Source organism: Lissotriton helveticus, chromosome 3_1 (genome assembly GCF_964261635.1).
Source record: "Lissotriton helveticus chromosome 3_1, aLisHel1.1, whole genome shotgun sequence".
Classification (NCBI taxonomy): Eukaryota; Metazoa; Chordata; class Amphibia; order Caudata; family Salamandridae; genus Lissotriton; species Lissotriton helveticus.
In genome coordinates, this window is record NC_136061.1 from 216,167,208 (window position 1) to 216,189,301 (window position 22,094).

The window sequence follows — 22,094 nt, forward strand, 5'->3', positions numbered from 1 at the left end:
CAGCCAGTAACAGAAGTCCTAGAAGTCATCACGGTATGAGTTCTCAGGAGACTGCTCAATTTTACAAAGCAAGTCATCCCTTTTTATGCCAAAAATCACATTCCAGACAAATACCTAACATTTACAAACTGTCCAATCACATGTAGCCACACCAGAGGTATCGCATGACAGTAAAACCCACTTTTCAGTTACCCAGCCCATGATCAATCATCGTTCAAACCCAACATTCTTCTTTAGACAGGTCGAACGAACCCATAATAAAAAAGGCACATCCCAATTGTAAATAGACCATAAAGAAAGGAGCAGAAACAGGGGAGAGTAGGATAAGGCATATTTGTGTGCAATAAAAGTTTATGATGTACTGTGCTCTGATCCTTAATCTTGATCAGCTAAAGGGCAGGAACTGGTTTAACAAGGTCAGCTTCAGGCAACAGGGTCAGTTCACTCAGGTCAAACAGGAGTCAGCACGAACTGGAGCTAAAGTGTACATGTACTTAAAAGACTTGTTCAGCCACAGTCATCGGCCTATGTGAGAGCAACCACAAAATGGCTGCCATACACAAAATGGAACCCAAGGGTTCAGAACGAAATCCCTAAATACGTAGTGAATCCATCAGTCTAACATGACGAAAACACTCATACTTGCCGCACTAACTAGTTACGGTTCGCGAATATAAAATTCATAACGAAACCATGACCTTTATGGAACGGGTTCAGAATTCACGGAACCTCACTTCACCCTCCATGGCATACTTCTGTATCAGCCTCCTGGCCGAAGAAACCTTTTACTTTAGCCTTACAGACTCTACTGGAATCCTGCTTATACTTTAAATCGCTCATCATTCTGGGTGATTTTAACTACCAGCGAGAACTCAATAACAATTCCGATACCAGTAGGTTATTGAATAATTTAGCTGGGTTCTGCTTGTCCCAATTAGTGCTTGGACCCACCCACTCTGCTGGCCATACACTTGAAGGTATTTTTACGAATAATTCCGAAGTTACAGTGGCTAAAACTTCCGCTCTCCCTTGGACTGACCATAGGTCAATTTATTTTAATATTAACACCATCAGAATAAATGTTTCCTCTATAAATAAAGCAGCTAGTTTAAAAACCAGATCCTGGAATAAAGCCTAAGGGGCGGAATTTGAGCAGGCTCTAAATATATGTCGTCCCGTGCGGGCCCAGGACAACAATGAGGAGGCTATCCAGTTCAATAACTGGATTGCTACAGCGGTTGACCAGGTGGTACCCGAAAGAATCATTAAAGTTAAAAGTTCCCGGGCGATGTCGCCTTGGTACGACCAAAGCTTAAAAGCCTAAAAGCCATGTGCAGAAGGGTTCAGCGCATCTGGAGGGCGGACAATAGCACAGAGCATAAGACTGCATATAATATAGCACTCCAAACGTATGAAGAGGCTATTATAAAAGCCAAAAATACATACTATACAGCTAGAATTGAGGCAGCTAAGAACTCCTCGAAGGAGTTTTTTTAAACCGTCCGAGTACTATCTCAACCCAAATGGATCAGTCTATTTGAACCTGACCAAGCCTTTTGCAATAAAATGGCGAACTTTTTTCAGGCCAAGGTGCAATTAATCTATGATGATCTCCACAATAACATTCAGCCTGCAGGAAATGGCCACAACCTTGCACTGGAGGAAATAGCACCTCAGTGCCAAGTAGTAAGTTTTAGCCCCTCACGTCAATAGAAGTCAATAAAATGTTACTCGCTACCAAGTCTGGATCCACGAAAGACCCATGTCCAACAATGGTCTTGCACTCGGCTTCCGGGTTGATTAGTACATACTTAACCCCTCTTTTAAACCAAGTGCTTGACTCAGGGATTATATCCCTTGGTTTGGAAAACTGCCTGCATAAGACCAATTCAAAACAAAACTACTCTAGATCCCAAGTCAAGTCAAGTCAAGTCATATAATTTATATAGCGCACTACATACCCAGAGGGTTTCAAGGCGCTTAGGAAGGGGAGGAGGATTACTTGTCAAATATCCACGTTTTAAGTTGCTTTCTGAATGCTAGGTGGTTCTGGGTAAGGCGAAGGTAAGCGGGGAGTGAATTCCATGTTTTAGCAGCCAGGTATGAAAAGGATCTGCCCCCCATGGTGGTCTTGTTGATGCGAGGTACGGTGGCGAAGGCTTGGCTGGAAGAACGTAGTTGGCGGGAGGGGGTGTAGAAGGACAGTCTTGAGTTGAGGCATTCTGGTCCGATGTCGTAGAGTGATTTGTGTGCGTGGGTAAGCAGTCGGAAAGTGATCCTCTTATTGACGGGTAGCCAGTGGAGGTCTTTAAGGTGACCAGAGATGTGTTCGTTGCGTGGGATGTCTAATATGAGCCTGGCTGAGGCGTTTTGGATTCGTTGGAGTTTCTTCTGGAGTTTTGCGGTAGTACCTGAGTAGAGGGTGTTTCCGTAGTCCAGTCGGCTCGTGACTAGAGCGTGGGTGACTGTTTTCCTTGTTTCGGAGGGGATCCAGTGAAATGTTTTTCTGAGCATGCGAAGAATGTTGAAGCAGGAAGAGGATACGGCGCTGACTTGTCTGTTCATTGAGAGTGAAGAGTCCAGGATGACGCCTAGGTTCCGTGCGTGGTCTGTCGGGATGGGTGCTTTTCCGAGGGCTTCCGGCCACCAGGAGTCGTCCCATGCAGAGGGGGATGTACCTAAGATGAGGACTTCTGTTTTGTCTGAGTTCAGTTTCAGACGGCTTTGTTTCATCCATTCGGCAACTTCTTTCATTCCTTCGTGTAGGTTAGTTTTGGCGGTGCTGGGGTCGTTGGTGAGAGAAAGGATCAGTTGAGTGTCATCCGCGTAAGAGATGATGTTGAGGTTGTGTTGGCGTGCGATGGCCGCGAGGGGGCTCATGTATACGTTGAAGAGGGTGGGACTGAGTGAGGATCCTTGTGGTACGCCGCAGATGACTTCAGAGGCCTCGGACTTGAATGGTGGAAGGCGGACTCTCTGGGTTCTTCCGGTGAGGAACGAGGTGATCCATTCAAGTGCTTTTCCTTGGATTCCGATGTTATTGAGGCGTTGTAAAAGGGTGCTGTGGCAGACTGTGTCGAATGCTGCAGAGAGGTCAAGGAGGATGAGGGCGACTGTGTCTCCATTGTCCAGTAAAGTTCGAATATCGTCTGTTGCTGCGATGAGGGCGGTCTCGGTGCTGTGTTTTGCTCGGAAGCCAGATTGTGAGGGGTCGAGGGATTTGTTGGCTTCGAGGAAGGCGGCGAGCTGGTTGTTGACAGCTTTCTCGATGACTTTGGCCGGGAATGGAAGAAGCGAGATGGGGCGGTAATTTTTGAGTTCGGTGGGGTCCGCTGTGGGTTTTTTCAGAAGGGCGGTGAGTTCAGCGTGTTTCCAGTCTTCCGGGAAGGTGGCGGAGTTGAAGGAGCAGTTGATGACGTCTCGGAGGTGCGGTGCTATGACGGAGTCTGCTTTGTTGAAGATGTGGTGAGGGCATGGGTCTGTGGGGGATCCTGAGTGGATGGAGTTCATCAGGCGGATGGTGTCCTCAGTGGAGATTGGGTTCCAGTCGTTGAGGGTGTTCACGGGGGGAAGATGATCAGCAAATGGTAGAGTGGGTTGGTCTCCGAGTTGGTTGTCAAAGCTGTTGTGGATGTCTGCAATCTTGTTGTGGAAAAATGAGGCTAGGGAGTCGCAGAGGGTTTGAGAGGGGGTGATGTCGTTGGAGTTGGCCGAGGGATTGGAAAATTCCTTGACGATGTTGAAAAGTTCCTTGCTGTTGTGGGCGTTGTTGTCAAGTCGATCTTTGAATGCTGTTTTCTTGGCCTTTCGGATTAGTTGGTGGTGAGTGCGGGTGGCGTTTTTGAAGGCGTCCTTGGTGCTAGTGGTTGGGTCTTTTTTCCAGGCCTTTTCAAGGGAGCGGCAGAGTTTCTTGGACTTCTTGAGATCATCGTTGAACCAAGAGGCCTTCTTGCTGCCAGGTTTGTTTTGACGTTTCTTCAGTGGTGCTAAGGTGTCAGCGGTGTTGGATAGCCATATTGTGAGGTTGGCAGCGGCTTCGTTGGCGTTAGAAGAGAGGGCTGGGGTGTTTTGAAGGAGCGATACGGAGATTTGGTCCGTGGTGATTTTGTTCCAATTCCTTTGCAGGGTAGGTTGGAGGTGGATGCAGGGTTTTGGTTTGTTGTAGGTGAAGTGAACGCAGCTGTGGTCAGTCCAGAGGAGGTCCGTAGTGTGGCTGAAGGAGACATGGTTGCTGGATGTGAAGATGGGGTCGAGTGTGTGACCTGCGATGTGGGTGGGGGAAGTGACTAGTTGTTTAAGTCCGAGGTTGGCGAGGTTGTCCACGAGGGTGGCGGTGTTGCGGTCGTTGATCTTTTCGAGGTGAAAGTTGAGGTCTCCCAGAAGGATGTAGTCTTTGGAGGGGAGTGCGTGTGGAGTGATGAAGTCCGTGATGTCTTCACTGAATTTTGCGCGGGGTCCTGGTGGTCTGTAGAGGAGGGTGCCTCTGAGTGTGGTTTTGGGGTCGATGTGGATCTGGAAGTGAAGGTGTTCGGAGTTGGCGAGGTTGGCGTCAGAGCTGGTTGATATGCGGATTGATTTCTTATGGACGATAGCGATTCCTCCTCCTGTGTGGCCGGTGCGGTCCTTGCGTGTGATCTTATAATTTTCAGGGATGGCGATGGTGATGTCTGGGGCGGAGGAAGCGTTCATCCATGTTTCCGTTAGGAAGGCGATGTCTGGAGAGATGGTGTCTAGTAGATTCCAAAGGTCAATGGCGTGTCTGTGGACCGATCGGTTGTTGAGAAGGATGCATTGTAGGTGATTGGGGTCGGGAGTCTGTGGGGTGGTCGTAGCGGAGATGTAGTTGGTGCCGCTGAATTTGCAGGTGAAGCAGGAGAAAGGTCCATGGGTTTGACCAGGGGCGGCTTGGATACAGGTGGGGGCGCGACCGGGGTTAAGGGCTAGGAGGGAGGCGGCATCGTAGGTAATGCGGGAGGGCTGGGCAGCGCGAGGGGCAGGGGGTCTGGCGCTGGGCGCGGTCCAGGCGCGGACGGGCATAGACGGGCTTACCTTTGGCGCACCTTCGGCGAGGCCGTAGCGCGTGGACGCTGCGCGTGGGTACATCAGACATAAATGGAGAGTGGAGGGGGGCGGAGGAAGGGAGGAGCAGCTGGGGAGGCGGGTGCGGGGCGGAGAGGAGGGGCTTGCTCCGAATCATAAACAAACAAAATGGCAGGGGCAGAAAATACGATCTGGGCGAGCTTGGGGCCACAAAAGTATGAAACAAAGGGGAGAAGGCACAGATTAACCAACAGCAGTCAAAACGGTACCAATTTAACAAAGCGAGCGCAGTGCGAGCAGAGATATGCAAATAATACTGCTTCTATGCGGGCGGTTACACCAAGGAGGTGAAGATTTATCGACCCATCTCCTGTCTGCCAATTACGGCTAAAATCCTCGAAAGGGCGGTTAATCAGGAGCTTATGCAATATCTAGACAATAATCGGCTTGACTCTAGTCAGCATGGCTTCCGGTCATGTCACTCCACCGAGATCGCCCTAATTATGGCAACGCAGGAAATTCGCAGACAGGTGGATAGAGGGGGCAGAGCAATCCTCATTCTCCTAGACCTCTCGGCAGCATTCAACACCGTGAATCACAAGGTTTTAGTAAGGCGTGTGAGGGCGGTGGGGGTTGGGGAATTGGCTCTGTCCCTTCTCTCTTCAGTTCTGGTCTCTAGCCAGCAGAGTATACATTGGGACAATATGCAATCTGAAGCTTTTTGCACACCGTGTGGAGTGCCGCAGGGATCTGCACTGTCACCCACACTGTTCAATGTATACGTTGCTCCACTTGCTGCACTCATCAGAGAGCATGGTTTTTCGCTGGTTTCTTATGTAGACGACTGACAGATTGTCATCTCTGTTTCCAAACAGTCTGAGGCCACTGCTGTCAATTTCCATGCCTGTATGACTCATATTATGAGATGGATGAGTTGTAATTACCTCAAGATCAAGACCAATAAGACAGAAGTAATGGAATTTGGCAATGGGCCATCCCTATTGACCTCAGCATGGTGGCCAGTAGAGGCAGGTCAATGTCCTTGGGGTTATTTTTGATGACCAGCTTAACGTCTCAGGCCAGATCAGCAGTGTAACCTCTTCCTGCTTATTCATACTGAGGCTTCTTAGGAAGATATTTCCTTATATCCCGCAGGATCTGAAGAAATCAGTGGTAGTTGCCCTCGTCCTCGCAGCTTGACTATTGCAATGCGCTTTATATAGGCGTTGATAAAGCCCAGAGGTTAAAACTACAGTCGATACAAAATGCTGCTGCTCGCCTATTGTTAAATATCCCTAGAGGGCATTCCACCTCTGATGCTATTAGGTCATTGCATTGGCTCCCAATCCGGCAAAGGACTGAGTTCAAAGCCTTGTGCCTGATTCATAAGACATTGTTCGTCAGAGGGGCTGCAGATTTTCGGAATCTCTTCTCTTGTTATGCCCCCACCAGAAACCTTAGATCCACCGATGCAGTTTTCATTTGTATTTCCAAGATTCGCAAAGTCAGATGGGGAGGCAGAAGTCTGTCAAACTGTGCAGCCAAATTGTGGAATCAGCTGCCTATCTCTATGAGATTAATGTCGAACAGGCTTCTTTTCAGGAAGGCACTAAAAACACGTCTGTTTCCACCTCCTTAAAAATCAGTCATAGCTGCTACGATCCCCTATCTCACCTCTTAGCGCCAAGGCGCCTCTGCATTATAGCGCTCTATAAAACTATATCCTATCCTATCCTATCCTATGCTAATAACTCTGGTGTCATTTGATGAATCTTCAGAAAACTTTCCCCAAAAACGTATTCACCTCAGCTCTTTCCTGGAAAGTTTTGGCGTGATCCATCAAACAGGGGTCGAGGATAAAAAAGGGTATGCCAAACGCAATTTCTATAGGGATTTTTGACCAGCGCTACAACCGAAATAGCTGAACGGAATTACAACAAAGTTTGCAGAGAGCTATTAGGTTTTTGAGAAAAAACAAAAAAAGTTACTTACCTGTATACTCTGGTTCTCCAGTATTGATATTTTTTTATAGATTCACATGCTTAAGTCATCATGGTGTGAGTTCCATGGTAACAATAATATTAGTGATAAAACATAAGGAGTAACTACATTTAAAAGACAATAGCATTTAGTAAATGATTTACGTTGTTTTAAAACAGCCAAACTTCATGCAGTCGGAGCTTAGACCGGGAGTAGTCATCCCCTGCAGAGCCACCATACCTCAGATTTCGAGCACAAATGTAAACCATCAACAACAAAGGTAGCAAAAAAGTGAGCCACACCAGGGAGGAGGGAGGGTAGAATGTGCATCTACAAAATACATCAATACTGTAGAACCACTGTGTAAAAGTAAGTAACTTGTCTTTTCTCCAGTATTGTATCTTTTATAGATTCACATGCTTGAATCAGACTTGCTAGCAGTATCCAAAGACTAATGGCAGTGGGCAAGGTAAACCATCCCACCATGAAACCAACTAAAATACGAGTAGTCAGGTAAATTCCTGTGAAATTACACACAATCAGAAGAGACATAGTCAGCATAATCAAATTATTACTAAAATGTTATAACTGAAATAACAGCTTAGAGCAGAACAGTAGTACAGAAAAAACAGTGGTCCATCAGGAAATCATTTAGTATCTAAGTTATATCAAATGTGCTGCGACCTTCTCCCTTCCCCGGATCAAGGGGTGCGGGCCGCATGGGAGGCGGATTTGGGCTACCCTATTTCAGACGATCAGTGGCAGTGGTGCTGTAAGGCGACCAAAGACATCTCTCTCAATAGTAAACATAAGCTTCTACACTTTAAATTCTTACGTAGACTATACTACACTCCAGCGCGACTGCATAAAATAGACCCAGCAAGACCCCACGCTTGCCCCAAGTGCGGTGGGCCATTTGCGGACTTTGCGCACCTTTCGGGGTCATGCCCTGTGCTCCATGATTATTGGTCCCGGGTGCACCGCACACTTAGTGATATGCTACTCCTGAATCTGGTTCCCATCCCTGAGATTGCCCTTTTGGGATACATGGCCGAATTTCCGAGGGCGGTGCGTAGACTGGCGGCGCTGGGTTTTTTATTGGCTAAGCGCGAGGTGGCATTGCGATGGTGTGACCGGCGCCCCCCCCGTTACACAGTTCCTGGCTCCGAAGCATGGCGCACTGAAACGCCAACAGTGTAGAATACTCCACCATGGTTCCCTCTACATCCAGACCCATCGACATTTGGGGCCCGTACCGCTCATATATCACCGGCGCCATGGCCGGGGGCCAGACTACCCCTACTCATGAAGTGGTTCCCGAGGGGATTGGTTGAAGGATTGTGCAGGGTCACTAACTTTGTCACTTGATTTGTATAACACATTGTATGGTACCCCTGTTTCTTTTGGCCGTTTCTTCCGGTTGCTCGGGAAGCTCGGGCGATGTTCATATCCAGTTGATATTAATGTGGGGTTCCGCTCCCTCTGAGGTTTACTATTGGTATAGTGTCCCTCTATGTGCCTTTAGCCCTGGCCCAAGAATGACATTTGAGTATGTTCAGATTATTGTATATTACATGTATGTGACTAGAGTGACACATTATGAATCATCTGTATGTTTTCAACATGTATGCTCACCTTTATTTTGGCATTTCTTTTGGAAAATAATAAATAAAGTTCCAAAAAAAAAGTATCCCATCTGCCGAACTATAAATCAGGCCCAAAGTTCTTTACATTGCAGAAGGTGACAAAAGGGAGCCTATCCCTTCTACAGCTAAACATCTGAATCACTCATGAGAGAAAAAACTACAATACAGCATAACATTGTGAACAAACATTCATAAGTGAAATTCAGTACCTGGTCCATCAAAAGCATTGCTGGCTCCATCATTGTGGTCACCATGGAAGAATGCCAGGCGGATATCTGGCGAGCCTTGTTTTGCTTCCAAGAATGTCAATGATGAGACGTTGCCCCATAGCTGAAACGCTGTCTTTACCACCTGCCTTACCTGGTATTCAGACAGATACTGAGGCCAGTTTTCTATTTTGTACGTCAGATGGCGCTTATACCACTTCTTACCTGTAAGAAGAGGGAGCAGACTTACCCATCAGTTGTTACCACAGTTGCTAATCGCAATTCGGTGTTGTGAAGTTGTAATTTTTTTTTTTTTTACTTTTACAATGAATCTCTGACGACAGTTTGTGAAGCAAACCTTTAGACTAGCTCATATCAGAACGTAGTGATTAAAACAAAGGTGTAAGTATTTCTTTTATAACTTTGTGATGTCAGTCCTTGATTGCTACACTTGCTTTTAAATCCCCTAAACTTCTCAGCTAAAAAAAGACCACCTTTTGGAGCAAACCTAAACAACTGCTGCTCAATCTCCACCAAGCAATGCCTGCAGCCAAGGAGTGTATAGGAGGAAGGGAGGAAAAGGGTCCTGCATCACAAAGGTATGCCGTGTAACCTCACCACCGAGTCCATAACAACCAGTCTCTATTAACCCCAGGCCTAAGGTCAAGAGATTGTGGCTGCAAAGAGGGTATTTATACAACAACAAAACTTGAAGGTCTCAAAGGGGCTGAGTGAAGCCTACCAAAAGTGAACTACAAAAAATCAACTCCCACGTTGTGGTGAGACACAGTGAGGTACTTGTATAAGTCCTATCAGCCCACCCATATGGCGGAGCTTCGTCATTTAGGACATCTTGAACCAGCTCTGTGTATCCAAGCCTTGATGTATTGGCTTTATTTCACTAGGCCATAGTTCAGAAGTTGCATGTGTCCTCTCCGCAAGTGGTGCCGATGTAGTGCAGTGCAGAGAACAAAAAGTGTAGTGGTGATAATTAAGATGACCGTCAAGGTGAAGAAAATGTTTAATGGTATTCACCTAGGCGTCAGATTAAAAACAGTGTGGTAACAGTGTGAAAGAATCACTGTACAGTATGCGTGGAAAGTATTAGGGCCAACATGTTTCTGCCGACAGGTGACGATTCACCGGCATTCTTCAGGGCCAAGCTGACAAAATTAGCTACTGCAAACTACACCGTGAGGGGTGTTAGGAAAATAAAGAGTGGTTTAAATAAATGAATTGTGACTCGGAAAAATTGGTGTGGTCATATGAGACCACCCTACCGTATCCTCGTTGTTAATGTGTATGTCGAGGAATCCTTTCCCAGCTCTGTGTGGGAAGGTAGCCTCACCTCAACCGGCGACAGCTCGGATTATGAGGCCCCGCTCTGTCCGTCGGTACCTCGCGGCGTATTCCAGAGCCGGAAGGGAGGCTCCCTTCCGGCTCTGGAATACGCCGGATACCTCGACATACACATTAACAACGAGGATACGGTAGGGTGGTCTCATATGACCACACCAATTTTTCCGAGTCACAATTCATTTATTTAAACCACTCTTTATTTTCCTAACACCCCTCACGGTGTAGTTTGCAGTAGCTAATTTTGTCAGCTTGGCCCTGAAGAATGCCGGTGAATCGTCACCTGTCGGCAGAAACATGTTGGCCCTAATACTTTCCACGCATACTGTACAGTGATTCTTTCACACTGTTACCACACTGTTTTTAATCTGACGCCTAGGAGAATACCATTAAACATTTTCTTCACCTTGACGGTCATCTTAATTATCACCACTACACTTTTTGTTCTCTGCACTGCACTACATCAGCACCACTTGCGGAGAGGACACATGCAACTTCTGAACTATGGCCTAGTGAAATAAAGCCAATACATCAAGGCTTGGATACACAGACCTGGTTCAAGATGTCCTAAATGACGAAGCTCCGTCATATGGGTGGGCTGATAGGACTTATACAAGTACCTCACTGTGTCTCACCACAACGTGGGAGTTGATTTTTTGTAGTTCACTTTTGGTAGGCTTCACTCAGCCCCTTTGAGACCTTCAAGTTTTGTTGTTGTATAAATATAGTTCAGTAGGGGTATGAACTTGAATTGTCGATAAATATAGTCCCTTAGACCCTCTTTTCACAGTTGTTTTTCCTGCAAAGAGGGTAACCACAGAGTGTAATGATCTGGAGCTACTAGCCTCAAGCACAACAATACACGGTTTAGAGTCAGACAAAGGTTCCTATGACTATCATTCATGAAATTAGGCAAAATCATGTTGCAAGCCACTGTAAAGGGACATGGGGAAGATGGGCATTGCAATCTGAATGTCCTGATTCCCTCTGAGGCAGCAAAGGGGAAACATGAATGCAAGAGCGAAAAGTGGGAATTGATCAATTCTATCAAACCCGTAGAAGAAAACGAGACCTCCACAAGGAGCAAGATCCCAATTCCAATAGCAAGGCCCAGGGGTAAGACGTGTTTGGCTCATTATATAAAGCAGTCCAAACATCTCCTCCTCAGGAAGCAAACAAAAGATCTTGCTGTACAGAAGTGGAAAAGAAACTGATGAAAGAATAGCTCAAGAAAAGTGCAGACTTCAATCCTGTATGGCTGAACAAAACAAGAATTTGCAATGCAATAGGTCTCGCATTACTAATAGCTTGAGGTATTGGTGTTGCTAACGCCAATAGCTCATACTTTCAGTAATGATAGACCTTTAGCATTGCAAAGTAGTGAGCTAGGAACCAGCAAAGTAGTGAGCCAGGAACCAGCATTGTAGGTCTCAGTGCAGTACCGCAAGCTGCTCCTAAAGGTCACTAGTGAGCAAGGCACCAGCACTGCATGTCTAGGTGCAGTACTGCAAGCTGCTCCTAGAGGTCTCTAGTGAGCATCATAAACTACCTAAGCGAAACAGTAAACAGCTGCTTGACATATGAGCAATTATATGTTTAAAGTGGTAAGGCTGTAGTAACATCAATGGACAGCTGACGATCCAGTATACCAAAACAAGTACGCTCATGTTCAGGTAAAAGAAAAGCACGTCTGCCATTATCTCATCTAATTTTAAAAAAGCATTGAGAGGGAGGGAGTAAGCGTGTCCTGCCTTCAAAAGCAGTCAGAAGCCAAGAAAATAGTGTTCCCGGTCTCTGAATAAAGCATACGTGTAACAACCGAAGTTAAAGGGCCAGTCCTCATGGTAGGTTACGAATGAAGAAAAGGCGGTACTAAAGAGGGACTAACTAACCTATTAACTAATCAGCAGCCAGCATTTACGGAGCACAGTGACACAAGCCAATGACAAATATGGGCGGAAAGTAGGCAGAGCTACAAGTACATACTGCAATACAGCATGCCCGCAGAGCAGCACATGCACGCTGACTCTAGGCTCCACATAAAAAAAAGCAAAAGTTAAAAAAAAAACATTGTAATTTTCAACGTCAACAGCTCTAACTTTAACAAATGCAAGACCTATTGCATTAGAAATGCAATCGGTCTGGCATTTGAGTTTTGGGCATTATAAATGCCAATGTTTTTTACCTAGCCAAGTTGCAGGGTGCAGTACCACATGTGGCCAAAAGAGGTCCCAGGTGACCTCTTTTGGTCACATGTGGTACTGCGCCCTGCAGAAGATATGGTAAATCCACCCTACCCATAATGCATTGCATGCAAGACAGAAACACAAGTACATTCAAATAGATATGTCCATATATACAATTAGTAGTTTTGAAATGTGAAAAAAAAGAATTATTATATTAATGTCTGATTAGTTTGTACTCTGTGTGGAGCTGATGAAGGGAAATTTATAAACTGTCATGTAAATGTGAGATGTTCTAGTGAGTGAGGTAACCACTGCAAGGCTAGCGTAGGACCAAGTGTATGTTCTGCATAATGCAATTCAAGAAAATACTGCCTTGAGGTTGTAATTAAAACCTAGGGAATGACAACACATGTAACAGGGGATGTCCTTATGGGAGGTTGCAAGAAGAGACAAGGTGGTACTAAGGAGAGACTGCTAAGCCTATAGATGAAAAGCCACCATTTACAAAGGACAGGGACAGCAGCCAATTAAAAAGATGGGCGGAAAGGGGGTGGAGCTTTACGCCCATATTCTAAATACTGCATGTCTTGAAGAGACAGCACAAGCGCTGCCTATTAAAGACCTAAAAGACTTTGGAGAAGCATAAAAAAAGCGTCCTGAAATGTTCCCCCCACTCTCCCCACTAGTTAAATTCTTGCCCAACGTTAAATGGATCATCTTTTAGTGCAGCTTCAGTTTATGATAAACTACCCGATGTAGATATAAAAACATGACTACCTTCATATGAGGACATGATTGTTAAAGACACCAGCGCCTTGAGACCCCTCCGGGTGAGTAGCGCACTATACAAATGCTATGATTGATTGATTGAGATAAAGTGTGTGCTGTGAAAGAGCCCAGCTATGAGCATTGAAGACCTGGCCCAGAAAAGAACCATGTATCTAAGATTGTTTTAACGCAGGCCACACGATATAGAAAAAAAAACACAACAGGCCCTTTTGCATCTGCAAATGCATTTATTTATTTATAAAGTTTTATATAGAGCTAACAAGATCCCGAAAGATAACAGAGCGCTTTACAGTAGTATGATGGGTTAACAAAGAAGCCAAACAGCTTCAAGAAATCGGACCATTAATGCCAGGGCCTCATTAGAAACCCAAATCTACACAGGGACTATCCCACAATTCATCATTGATGAGATTACCAAGGAAACCACAAGTGACTAAAAGGAAGCAGAGTACAGCTGCACCTCAATTTGTCCCAAGCTTCAGGCCAACTCTACACTCACTTTACATTTTTAAACCCAAATCTTTCTCATCCAGAAGAATCGGGCATGGATTTTTAGGATGGACAGATAAAATATCATTATTAACTCGTCCAAAATGTATAGATGTGAACCCTGGGATGAGGTACACCTTAAAACAATTAAAGAGAGAATACATTTAAGAGTGTAAACCATGAAAGGATTGTGCAATTATGGGCTGCGGCGCAACTAGCTCTAAGGTAACAAAAGTATGAAGTAAAAAAAGCCCATCAGAAATCAACCTAATTTGGTCTGACAAAAGAGGACAGTCCTACCTTAACCTGTTTCTATTCTGTTAATTTTTTCTGGTTTTGCCTGCAAGAAATCTGTTATTAGGAGTTCACCTTTTTATTATTCCATGGTGTCCTGTTAGAGTTGGATTACTTTAACAAAGAAACTCTTCGCTTCAACCAATTCTTTGTTGTCCATCCCAGCCTTCGATTTATCTCATGTTCCTTTTACACTTAGAAATATATACAGGACTGCAACTAGATTATGTTTTGACCAAACTTGAAACTAACCTTATATTCCACAGAGGAGTCTGATCTGCCACCTGAACTGCAGCTTCAAATGGAGTTTCAGATAGCAAGGCTGAAAGAGACAGGGTAGTGCTCCACTCTCAAGGCGTGCTGATCTTTCTGCCCACTTTCAATTTTTAGTTATTAAAAGTGGGCATTGAAAAGCTTCAGAGGCTTCTGTCTGTAATGGGGTTCTGCTAAATATTTCATTGGCTATTTTAAGGTAAAACATAAATGTGCCCTTATATAGGCACATGGTGGGAGTATCCTCTTTTTAAAAGTTTTTGTAAACCTTTTATATAGAAACAGGTATTTAACGGACATGGACATCAGTGAAAAGGTCCATGTGGGAAAAAACAACTGTCAGTGGGGAGATGTGGTAGGCTAAGAAATAAATTGAATGGCTTGCTTGTTTAGAATCTGTAAAAGTCATCCAAGAACTCTCACGCAAATGAGTTTTCGTTCAGTGCTTTGAAAAGGTCTCCCCACGAATTAATAAGGCAGTTTTCATGCAGAAGAAGGAACTTCAGCACAACCCATGACTAAATGCATAATTAAATTATTCTAGAAACATGTCCCTATATTACCTTACCTTTATATTAAATGAAAGTAAGAAGTGAAGACATGCTAAACACTATTTAATCGACAAAATTAATTCGTCAACCAATAATCAAGAAAAATATTTGCAAATATTACAGAGTTATTACAACAGAACATACGAGATACATGTAATTGCTTAACTGACGCACCAGCGTTGATGTAAAAGCAAAGAACAACCTTACAAACGCACTTTGCAGGGAGTAACGCTTCATGCGTCTTTTGCTATGTCGTCTGCCTGTAAATAAGGCATTTACTCTCTCTGTCCATTGGGTGTAACTGTCTGAGTCCTTGACACCGCAACGTGGTATACTCATCAGATGTAGTGTGGCCTCATCAAGGAACCCACTGACTGGTAAGTAGGACACCCACTGGAACTCTCTGCAACAAACAAGAGAGAAGGATCGTGCTGTACTGACAATTCAAAGTAATATTTCACCATAGCACAGATCAGAATATATTTTAAAAAAGTGACTGGACAGGACGAACAGTCTTGTGCTTCTGAACAACACTGTGGAGCTCTGAACAAGAAACGAGTCTCAAACTTAGTGCCACAATGACCAAAAAAACCACAACAAAAACACAGGTAACTTTTTGTTCAAGAGACCCATGACCCAAACTTAAAGGTCAAAGCATATACGATGTTACATTGCGGTGTTCACACTGCGATACCTTTACAGCGCTGGCATTACAACGCAAGTCACGACTTGCGCTAGAGGGCGCTGGACTAAGGTGTTGGAATAGTAAATCATACTATTCCTTAGCTTAGAGTGCCATCCGGCGCAAGTCATTGTAATGACTTGCGTTGTAATGCCCGTATTGTAAAGGTATTGCGATGTGAACCCGTGATGTAACCGATATTTCCCCTCTGAAAAGCATCTTAACTGGAGATATAAATCTAACAAACTATGAAAGGAAACGATACCCACCTGTAATCATATTTCTTCCTGGATATCTTCATTGCTTTCTTAAAAATATGAAGAGTCCTTGGGCAAATTTACAGAACAAAATACAGTACAACAGTAGGCGTCACAGCAGGTGCCTAATGTCAGGATACAGGGCTATCCATGTCCTCCATCTCTAGCCTTGTCAACCTATGCTTGGGCATTCTATGCATTATCTCGGATGGGTGTGAGAGCAGCTGGGCTAAGCTCATGGACTTCATTTGACGGCGGGACTAGGAGCTCCTATAGCATTAAAAACAGTCCTCTTCCATTTTTTCGTCACTTCTAACGTCGGGTATACTTCTTTCCTCAGATAGGGCCAATTATCCCAAGTAAGCCTTCCACTTCAGGTTTGTAGGGGTCCTGGACGATAGTCATCTAATAGCTACTTTTTGGTTTGCTAGCACCAGTCAGAGCAAGGAGAATGTATAGTGTACCTAGGCTTTCCTGTTTTAAGTTAACTATTTTTGGTAAATTCTGGTGGGGTTTTTTCAGTGTTTTCAATATCTTAAAAAACAGTTATCAGTGGTTACACATTTTCGCGCCACTAAAAACAAAGGAAAAAGTGTTTTTCCGGTGTTTATGGAACGTTTTGCTTTTATTATTGCTTGATTTCTGCACTGAAAGAACATGGTATATAGATAGTTTACTTATAGTGTATATGAGGTCCAAATAGATTTTTGCAAATTAATCTTATTGTAGTACACCTTACAATACTTCTTCAGTGAGTTTTTGGGTCATGTGCACTCGCTCTTTCCTTCCCATGTTAACTTCTGCGAAAAGGCCCTCTCAGCATTCATAGCCCATTGGGCTGATAACCATCAGCTAATGGACACAGTTGGGACGACTCTTTCTTTGATGCCACATAAAGCACAAAATGATAAATATTTGCATTTTAGTTCCTGTGCATTAGAAACCAGTGCACCAGAATGGACTAAAAAGTCAATAGCATCCGTCATTAACTCTTAAGATTGTAAAGATGCTTTCAGCAAACCATCTAACAAGTGGCAAGGATCTACTCCAGTGAATCACTTCAGCTCGGGTATCAATTTTGACAGGTAATAACACAACTTTTTTATATAGTAGCTGAATCACTGCAAATACTAACAATATCACTCCAATCTTTGTTGAACTTGGAAAGAACCTTTTTTGCAGAGCATTACAAGTGACACTGCGTTCCATGTTTTCCAAAAGTCTGGTGTCATGTTTTCACCACTATCCCAGATGCTTGGTGATATATATACTTGTCATACCTTGCACTGAATGTTTAAAGCCTGAGGTGTTGGCAATTCACTTACTATCAATACTGACCCACTAGAAACTATGGTCTGATGTATTAAGGGTTTTTACCCATTCTCTGTGGGTAAATGTGATGATACATATTAGGAAAGATTTTTATGAAATCAGCCATTTTACCTATCGATGAAAGAATCAAATGCATCCAAAATATCAAATATGAGTTTGATATTTCCTGATTGTCTATAGTTTATAAAATAATTAAACTAGACCTAAAACATGAAACTAAACCCTGCATCTTTAGACCAAAGGCCACAAAACTGAACAAGGAAAAGGAAAAAGAAACAATATTTTAGTGGCAACCCTAAAACACAAAACTCAAGCAGAATAATGTTAGCCAGTCTTTCTTACTGCTACTTGTATAACAAAGTTTCATTGTATTGACCCTTTCAGGAAGAAATAAATTACTTTCACTCTCTTTTTCCTTTCTTTGAATGGCATTTAGTTTGTGGTTGTCCAGTTGTTTTTTCAGTGTTTCTATGTTTTCACCGGTGAGGGCTATTTTTCTTTCAGTGGGGTTTTATCAGTTATTATAGGTTTAAATCTAAAACCCTACAGCCTAAGTGTACCCTACTCCCTTTTGGGCATGGTATCAAGTGTGACAGGCTGTGACAGCCAGTGTTGTCGATATGGATAGCTGTAACTTAACTCTCTAGGAAAACATTTAAAACATTGTAAAATTAAAAATGACTTGCATAGCATTGTGTTGTCCTCTAAAACGGAGGTGTACATGATTGCTAGAGAGGCTTGAGAATGTGATTTTGGAGAGGGATTTGCAGAGCAATGCTGAGATTAGTGCTGTATGCACAGGGTGAAAAATCGCAATGAATGGCAGGCAGACATTGTTTCATTTTAAGTTCTTGCAATGGTTTTTGCCACAATGTTGACCTTACATAAGTCTGGTGCCCTACTGAGCCTGAATTTTGTCAGAGGTTATTTGATTGCTAGTGGTATACTGAACATTAATATTGAGAGATCATATCTTAATTAAAGGTGCAATGAATTTAATAAAACTGTTGCATTGTATTTGTATAATTCCCCCTGGTTGTATCTTGTCGATCATCTCCAAACACCTCACGTAAGTTACAGTGCTCTACAAGTGCTGTTGTATGTGGTTCTTGTTGTCAGAGGGGTTGCTGCATAGGCTGTTAGGGCTAGGTTTCGGATTGGCTCCTAGGGCTAGGGTTTCATATTGGACTTGAGAATTAGGACTTTGGCTTTGATTGGTTGTTAGGGCTAGAGCTGTGATTGGTTATTAGGACCAGATCTCCCATTGACTTTAGAGTTAGGGTTCTGATTGGTTAGGGCTCGGTTTACATTAGCCAATAGGACAATTTTATGCTTAGGGCCCAGGCGTTGAGGCTAAGAGCGGAGAGGACCAGGGCAGTTGCCTGTTTGGGCTGGGCGGAAAGGTCAAGGGCAGTTGCCTGTTCGGACATATTTGGGTCGGCCCTAGGACAAGAGATGCTGCCAAATTTTCACTTACGACCTATTAGCTTAAGTCCTCCATATAAGCCAACCTCCAAGCACAGGCATTCCGCTCGTGCACCACCAACAAAACTGAAAGATTTCATTGTGTATTGAACCACTACAATACCCCACAAACCACACCTACACACAACTACCTCAACTACAACACAGTGGCACCTGCTTTCTCACACAAAACATCGCACTGTCCTATACCACTAACACGTCCGCACATCACCAACACAAAGCCACATTATACTTAACTTTAATGCCTCCAGACACACTCCCTGTTCAAACAAAACACCAGCTCTATCCTCTACTTGCTCCTAAGAGACCCCCTTTTATCATGACAAACCCTAAACTCAGCCTTCCATCACACCATCCACCAACACCTGCCTCCTCTTTTTACCAATTGCACACAATACAGACACCATACAATCCTTACACGCCACTCCACCACACACATTACCTATTCCAGTAATAAATCTAACACAAACACTAACAACTCTTGTCCACCTCTTCTTACATACTGCTTACTCTTCTCCAAAACACATCACGCTTGACAAGGCATTTGCAGACTTCGCAGCGCATATCAGCATCCGGCGCCTGGGGCGAGTCAAATTGTGTGAGCAAATGTGCATTATTTTTTAAAACTACCTATTTTGTCAAAATTTACTTTTCATGTTACTTTGTTATACCCCTGATTTTAAATCACATTAGCGCATTCTAGCACTGTAATCGTTATCATCACCGCTGTTTAGCGGGTCTCTAGCCGGCACTCACATCCTTGGGAGCCATCTTGGGGGTACACTGGGACGTTTTCGCAGCGCCATTCTTGTGAGCACTCTAGTGCTCAGGCGTGATCGCGAGTCCCCTACAAAAGCCAGTCATGGTTACGCGCAGCGGTGACGTGCAGCGGGCGTGCCGTAATCGTGCCGGAGTCGAGCCAGAGTCCTGCCTGTCTGCGCTCGTCCACGCACGATCGGGCCCAGGGGCCAGCACTCCTGTTTGACGGTCGGTATATTCCTCTACAGAGTTACATCTATTAGACTCACTTAATTATATCCTAAGTCCCATTATTCTGACCAAACTAAAGAATGAGGGCATTATACGAGTCAATAGTAACAGGCCCACGTCCCCTATATCTAAACTGAAGTTAACCTGCCTGAACACTAGGTCTTTACAGAAACATAATCTTGAAATCTTCACTCTTCTTCAGGATGAGGATATAGATGTCCTTACTCTTACAGAAACATGGCTGGGGGATAGTTCATTAGTTCATTACCCGATATCATAGCATATACTGGGGGTGAAGATAACGTTAAATAACACCTGTTTGGTTGTTCTTACAGTCTATAGGCCCCCAAAATCTACCCCTTTGTTTAATGATCTATTTGTCCCTATTATTTCAGACATTCGTACTTGCTATCAAAAAGTTTTAGTAACCGGAGATTTTAATGTTCACTGGGACAAAACCCACAAAGACTTGGCAACCTGACAGTTGGAGACTATTATGACCTCACTTGGCCTTCAACAGTTGGTAGAAGCACCTACCCATGACAAAGATCATACCCTCGATCTTATTTGGACCTCAGATCCGGAGGTAGTCCTTATTGATATTCTACCCTGTATATGGTGTGACCATTTTTTAATCAACTGTAATATCCCCATAGGAGGTTATCTGTCCCAACCGCTCCCAAAAACTAAACAAGCATTAGAAATGCAATCGGGCTCGGATTTATTTGAGTTTGAGCTAATGGCATTGTAAATGCCAATGTCTTTTCGCCATGTGTTATGGAGTGTGTGCATGTGGTGTGTAGTGGAATTATGTGAGTTAGATTTGAATTGTAGCAATGGCGGCATGCTGTGCTTTACATGAATATGTTTAAAAGTAAAGTGTAGCATACTGAGATTGCTACAATAGTTAATTGTGGATGCGTTAACAATTCACGCGTGCACTGATGGCTGGTGGTGTGTGTGACTATTCCGCACTGGTGCCACTGCACCTGCTCCACGAATGGTAACTACGCCACACACTGGTGCCACTGCACCTGCTGCACAATCATAGCTAAGTAACACTACCACTGCACCAGGTCCACCAATGGTAGCTACCAATCACCGGTACCACTGCACCTGCTGCACCAATGATAGCTACGCTACACTGGTGCCACTGCACCTGCTGCACAATCATAGCTAAGTAACACTGATAACACTACACCTGCTACACAACGCCATCTACCACACACTGGTGCCACTGCACACACTGAGGTTTACACACACACACACAGACATACACTCTGCGGTTTACACACACACGCACGCACACACAATTAAAAGTAAGGTTTGAAGCACATACATCACACACGCGCCCCCACACACACAAACACACAGAATGAATAATGAGATTTGTAACACACACACACACACATCACACCATAACACACAGGCACACACACACCGACACAATGAAGAATGAGGTTTGAAACACACACACACATATACACACACACTTTTTCTATGTCTCCAATGGAATTGTCGGGTATTTGATACGACGGAGGCTTCACAGGGTTTTCTGCCCAGGCACGAGGTGACCTTGGTCCCTGGGTCGGACAGGCCACCGGCAGCCATGGCACCCCCACTCTGCCGCCTCGAGCATTGAAAGATCCTTTGCCCCGCTGGTCCGGTAGGTGAATCGTTGCAGAGTGGAACCAAGCTGTACTTGACCCCTGCCTTTATGAGCGCCTCAGTGTTTCCCTAAAACGCAATCGGGCCTGACAATAGAGATTGCTACCGTGTGACACGGACCATTCAACAGATAGATGTCCACCGCCACACACCACCGCGGCGGAATCACAGCCAGCTTAAGTATTTGTTTCAAAAGCAGAAAAAAACGGCATAGGTTAATGTCCGAGGAAGGGAGGGCTCCTTAAAAGAAAGGGTGGGAGTGTTTACATTTGCTGCATTTCTAGTTTCTAATATTGCAGAATTGAATGCAGCTGAGGTGACCACACCCACCCCCAGCATCCACCCAAGCCCCGCCCCCTCACACCCACTTGCCTCATCCTTTCCACTCCTAGCACTGTGGAAACCTGTGGAATTGCTGCACTGTTTGGCATCTTTAGTCAAGTTATCGACCTTGGAAGGATGGAGGGCTGAGCGGCACTTCTGGCACGGTGCCCTTCACCTGCTCAGGTCACTTGGCCAGCCGCAGACGTATATCGAGCGCCCAGCCCCAGAGAACAGAGTGCCAGTCGATGCCCCACTGCGCCCCAGGCCGCGTGCGGTGAACCCTCCGTGTTTGCGCTTCTTTGCACTGTACCCGCTCTGTGTGCATAGGGTGCGACGGCGGCGGGCAGGCGACTCCGTTCACACAGTGGCAGTCAGTGCCCCCGGCGCCCCACTGTCCCCACGTGCAGTTAAGCCTCATGTTTCTGCTTCTTGCTGTGCCCGCTCTGTGTGCATAGGGTGCAGCGGCGCCCTGGCAGAGCAGCTGCACTCACACACTGCCCGTGTAAGACGTGCTCTTGCAGTCCGTGGTGCTTTGTGTGTGTAGGG

At 44.7% G+C, this 22,094-nt stretch overlaps 1 protein-coding gene across 1 annotated transcript in view; it reads right to left on the bottom strand.

Moving 5' to 3' along the window:
* The window catches only part of MMP28 (matrix metallopeptidase 28), a 515,249-nt gene that overhangs the window by 238,386 nt on the left and 254,769 nt on the right, over positions 1–22,094 (bottom strand). Inside the window, exons 3-4 of the mRNA XM_078679617.1 lie at positions 15,026–15,213; positions 8,876–9,097 (exon numbers count right to left, since the gene is read on the bottom strand). Coding sequence (XP_078535743.1) covers positions 8,876–9,097; positions 15,026–15,213 — 410 coding nt within the window. The remainder of the gene's footprint in view (positions 1–8,875; positions 9,098–15,025; positions 15,214–22,094) is intronic.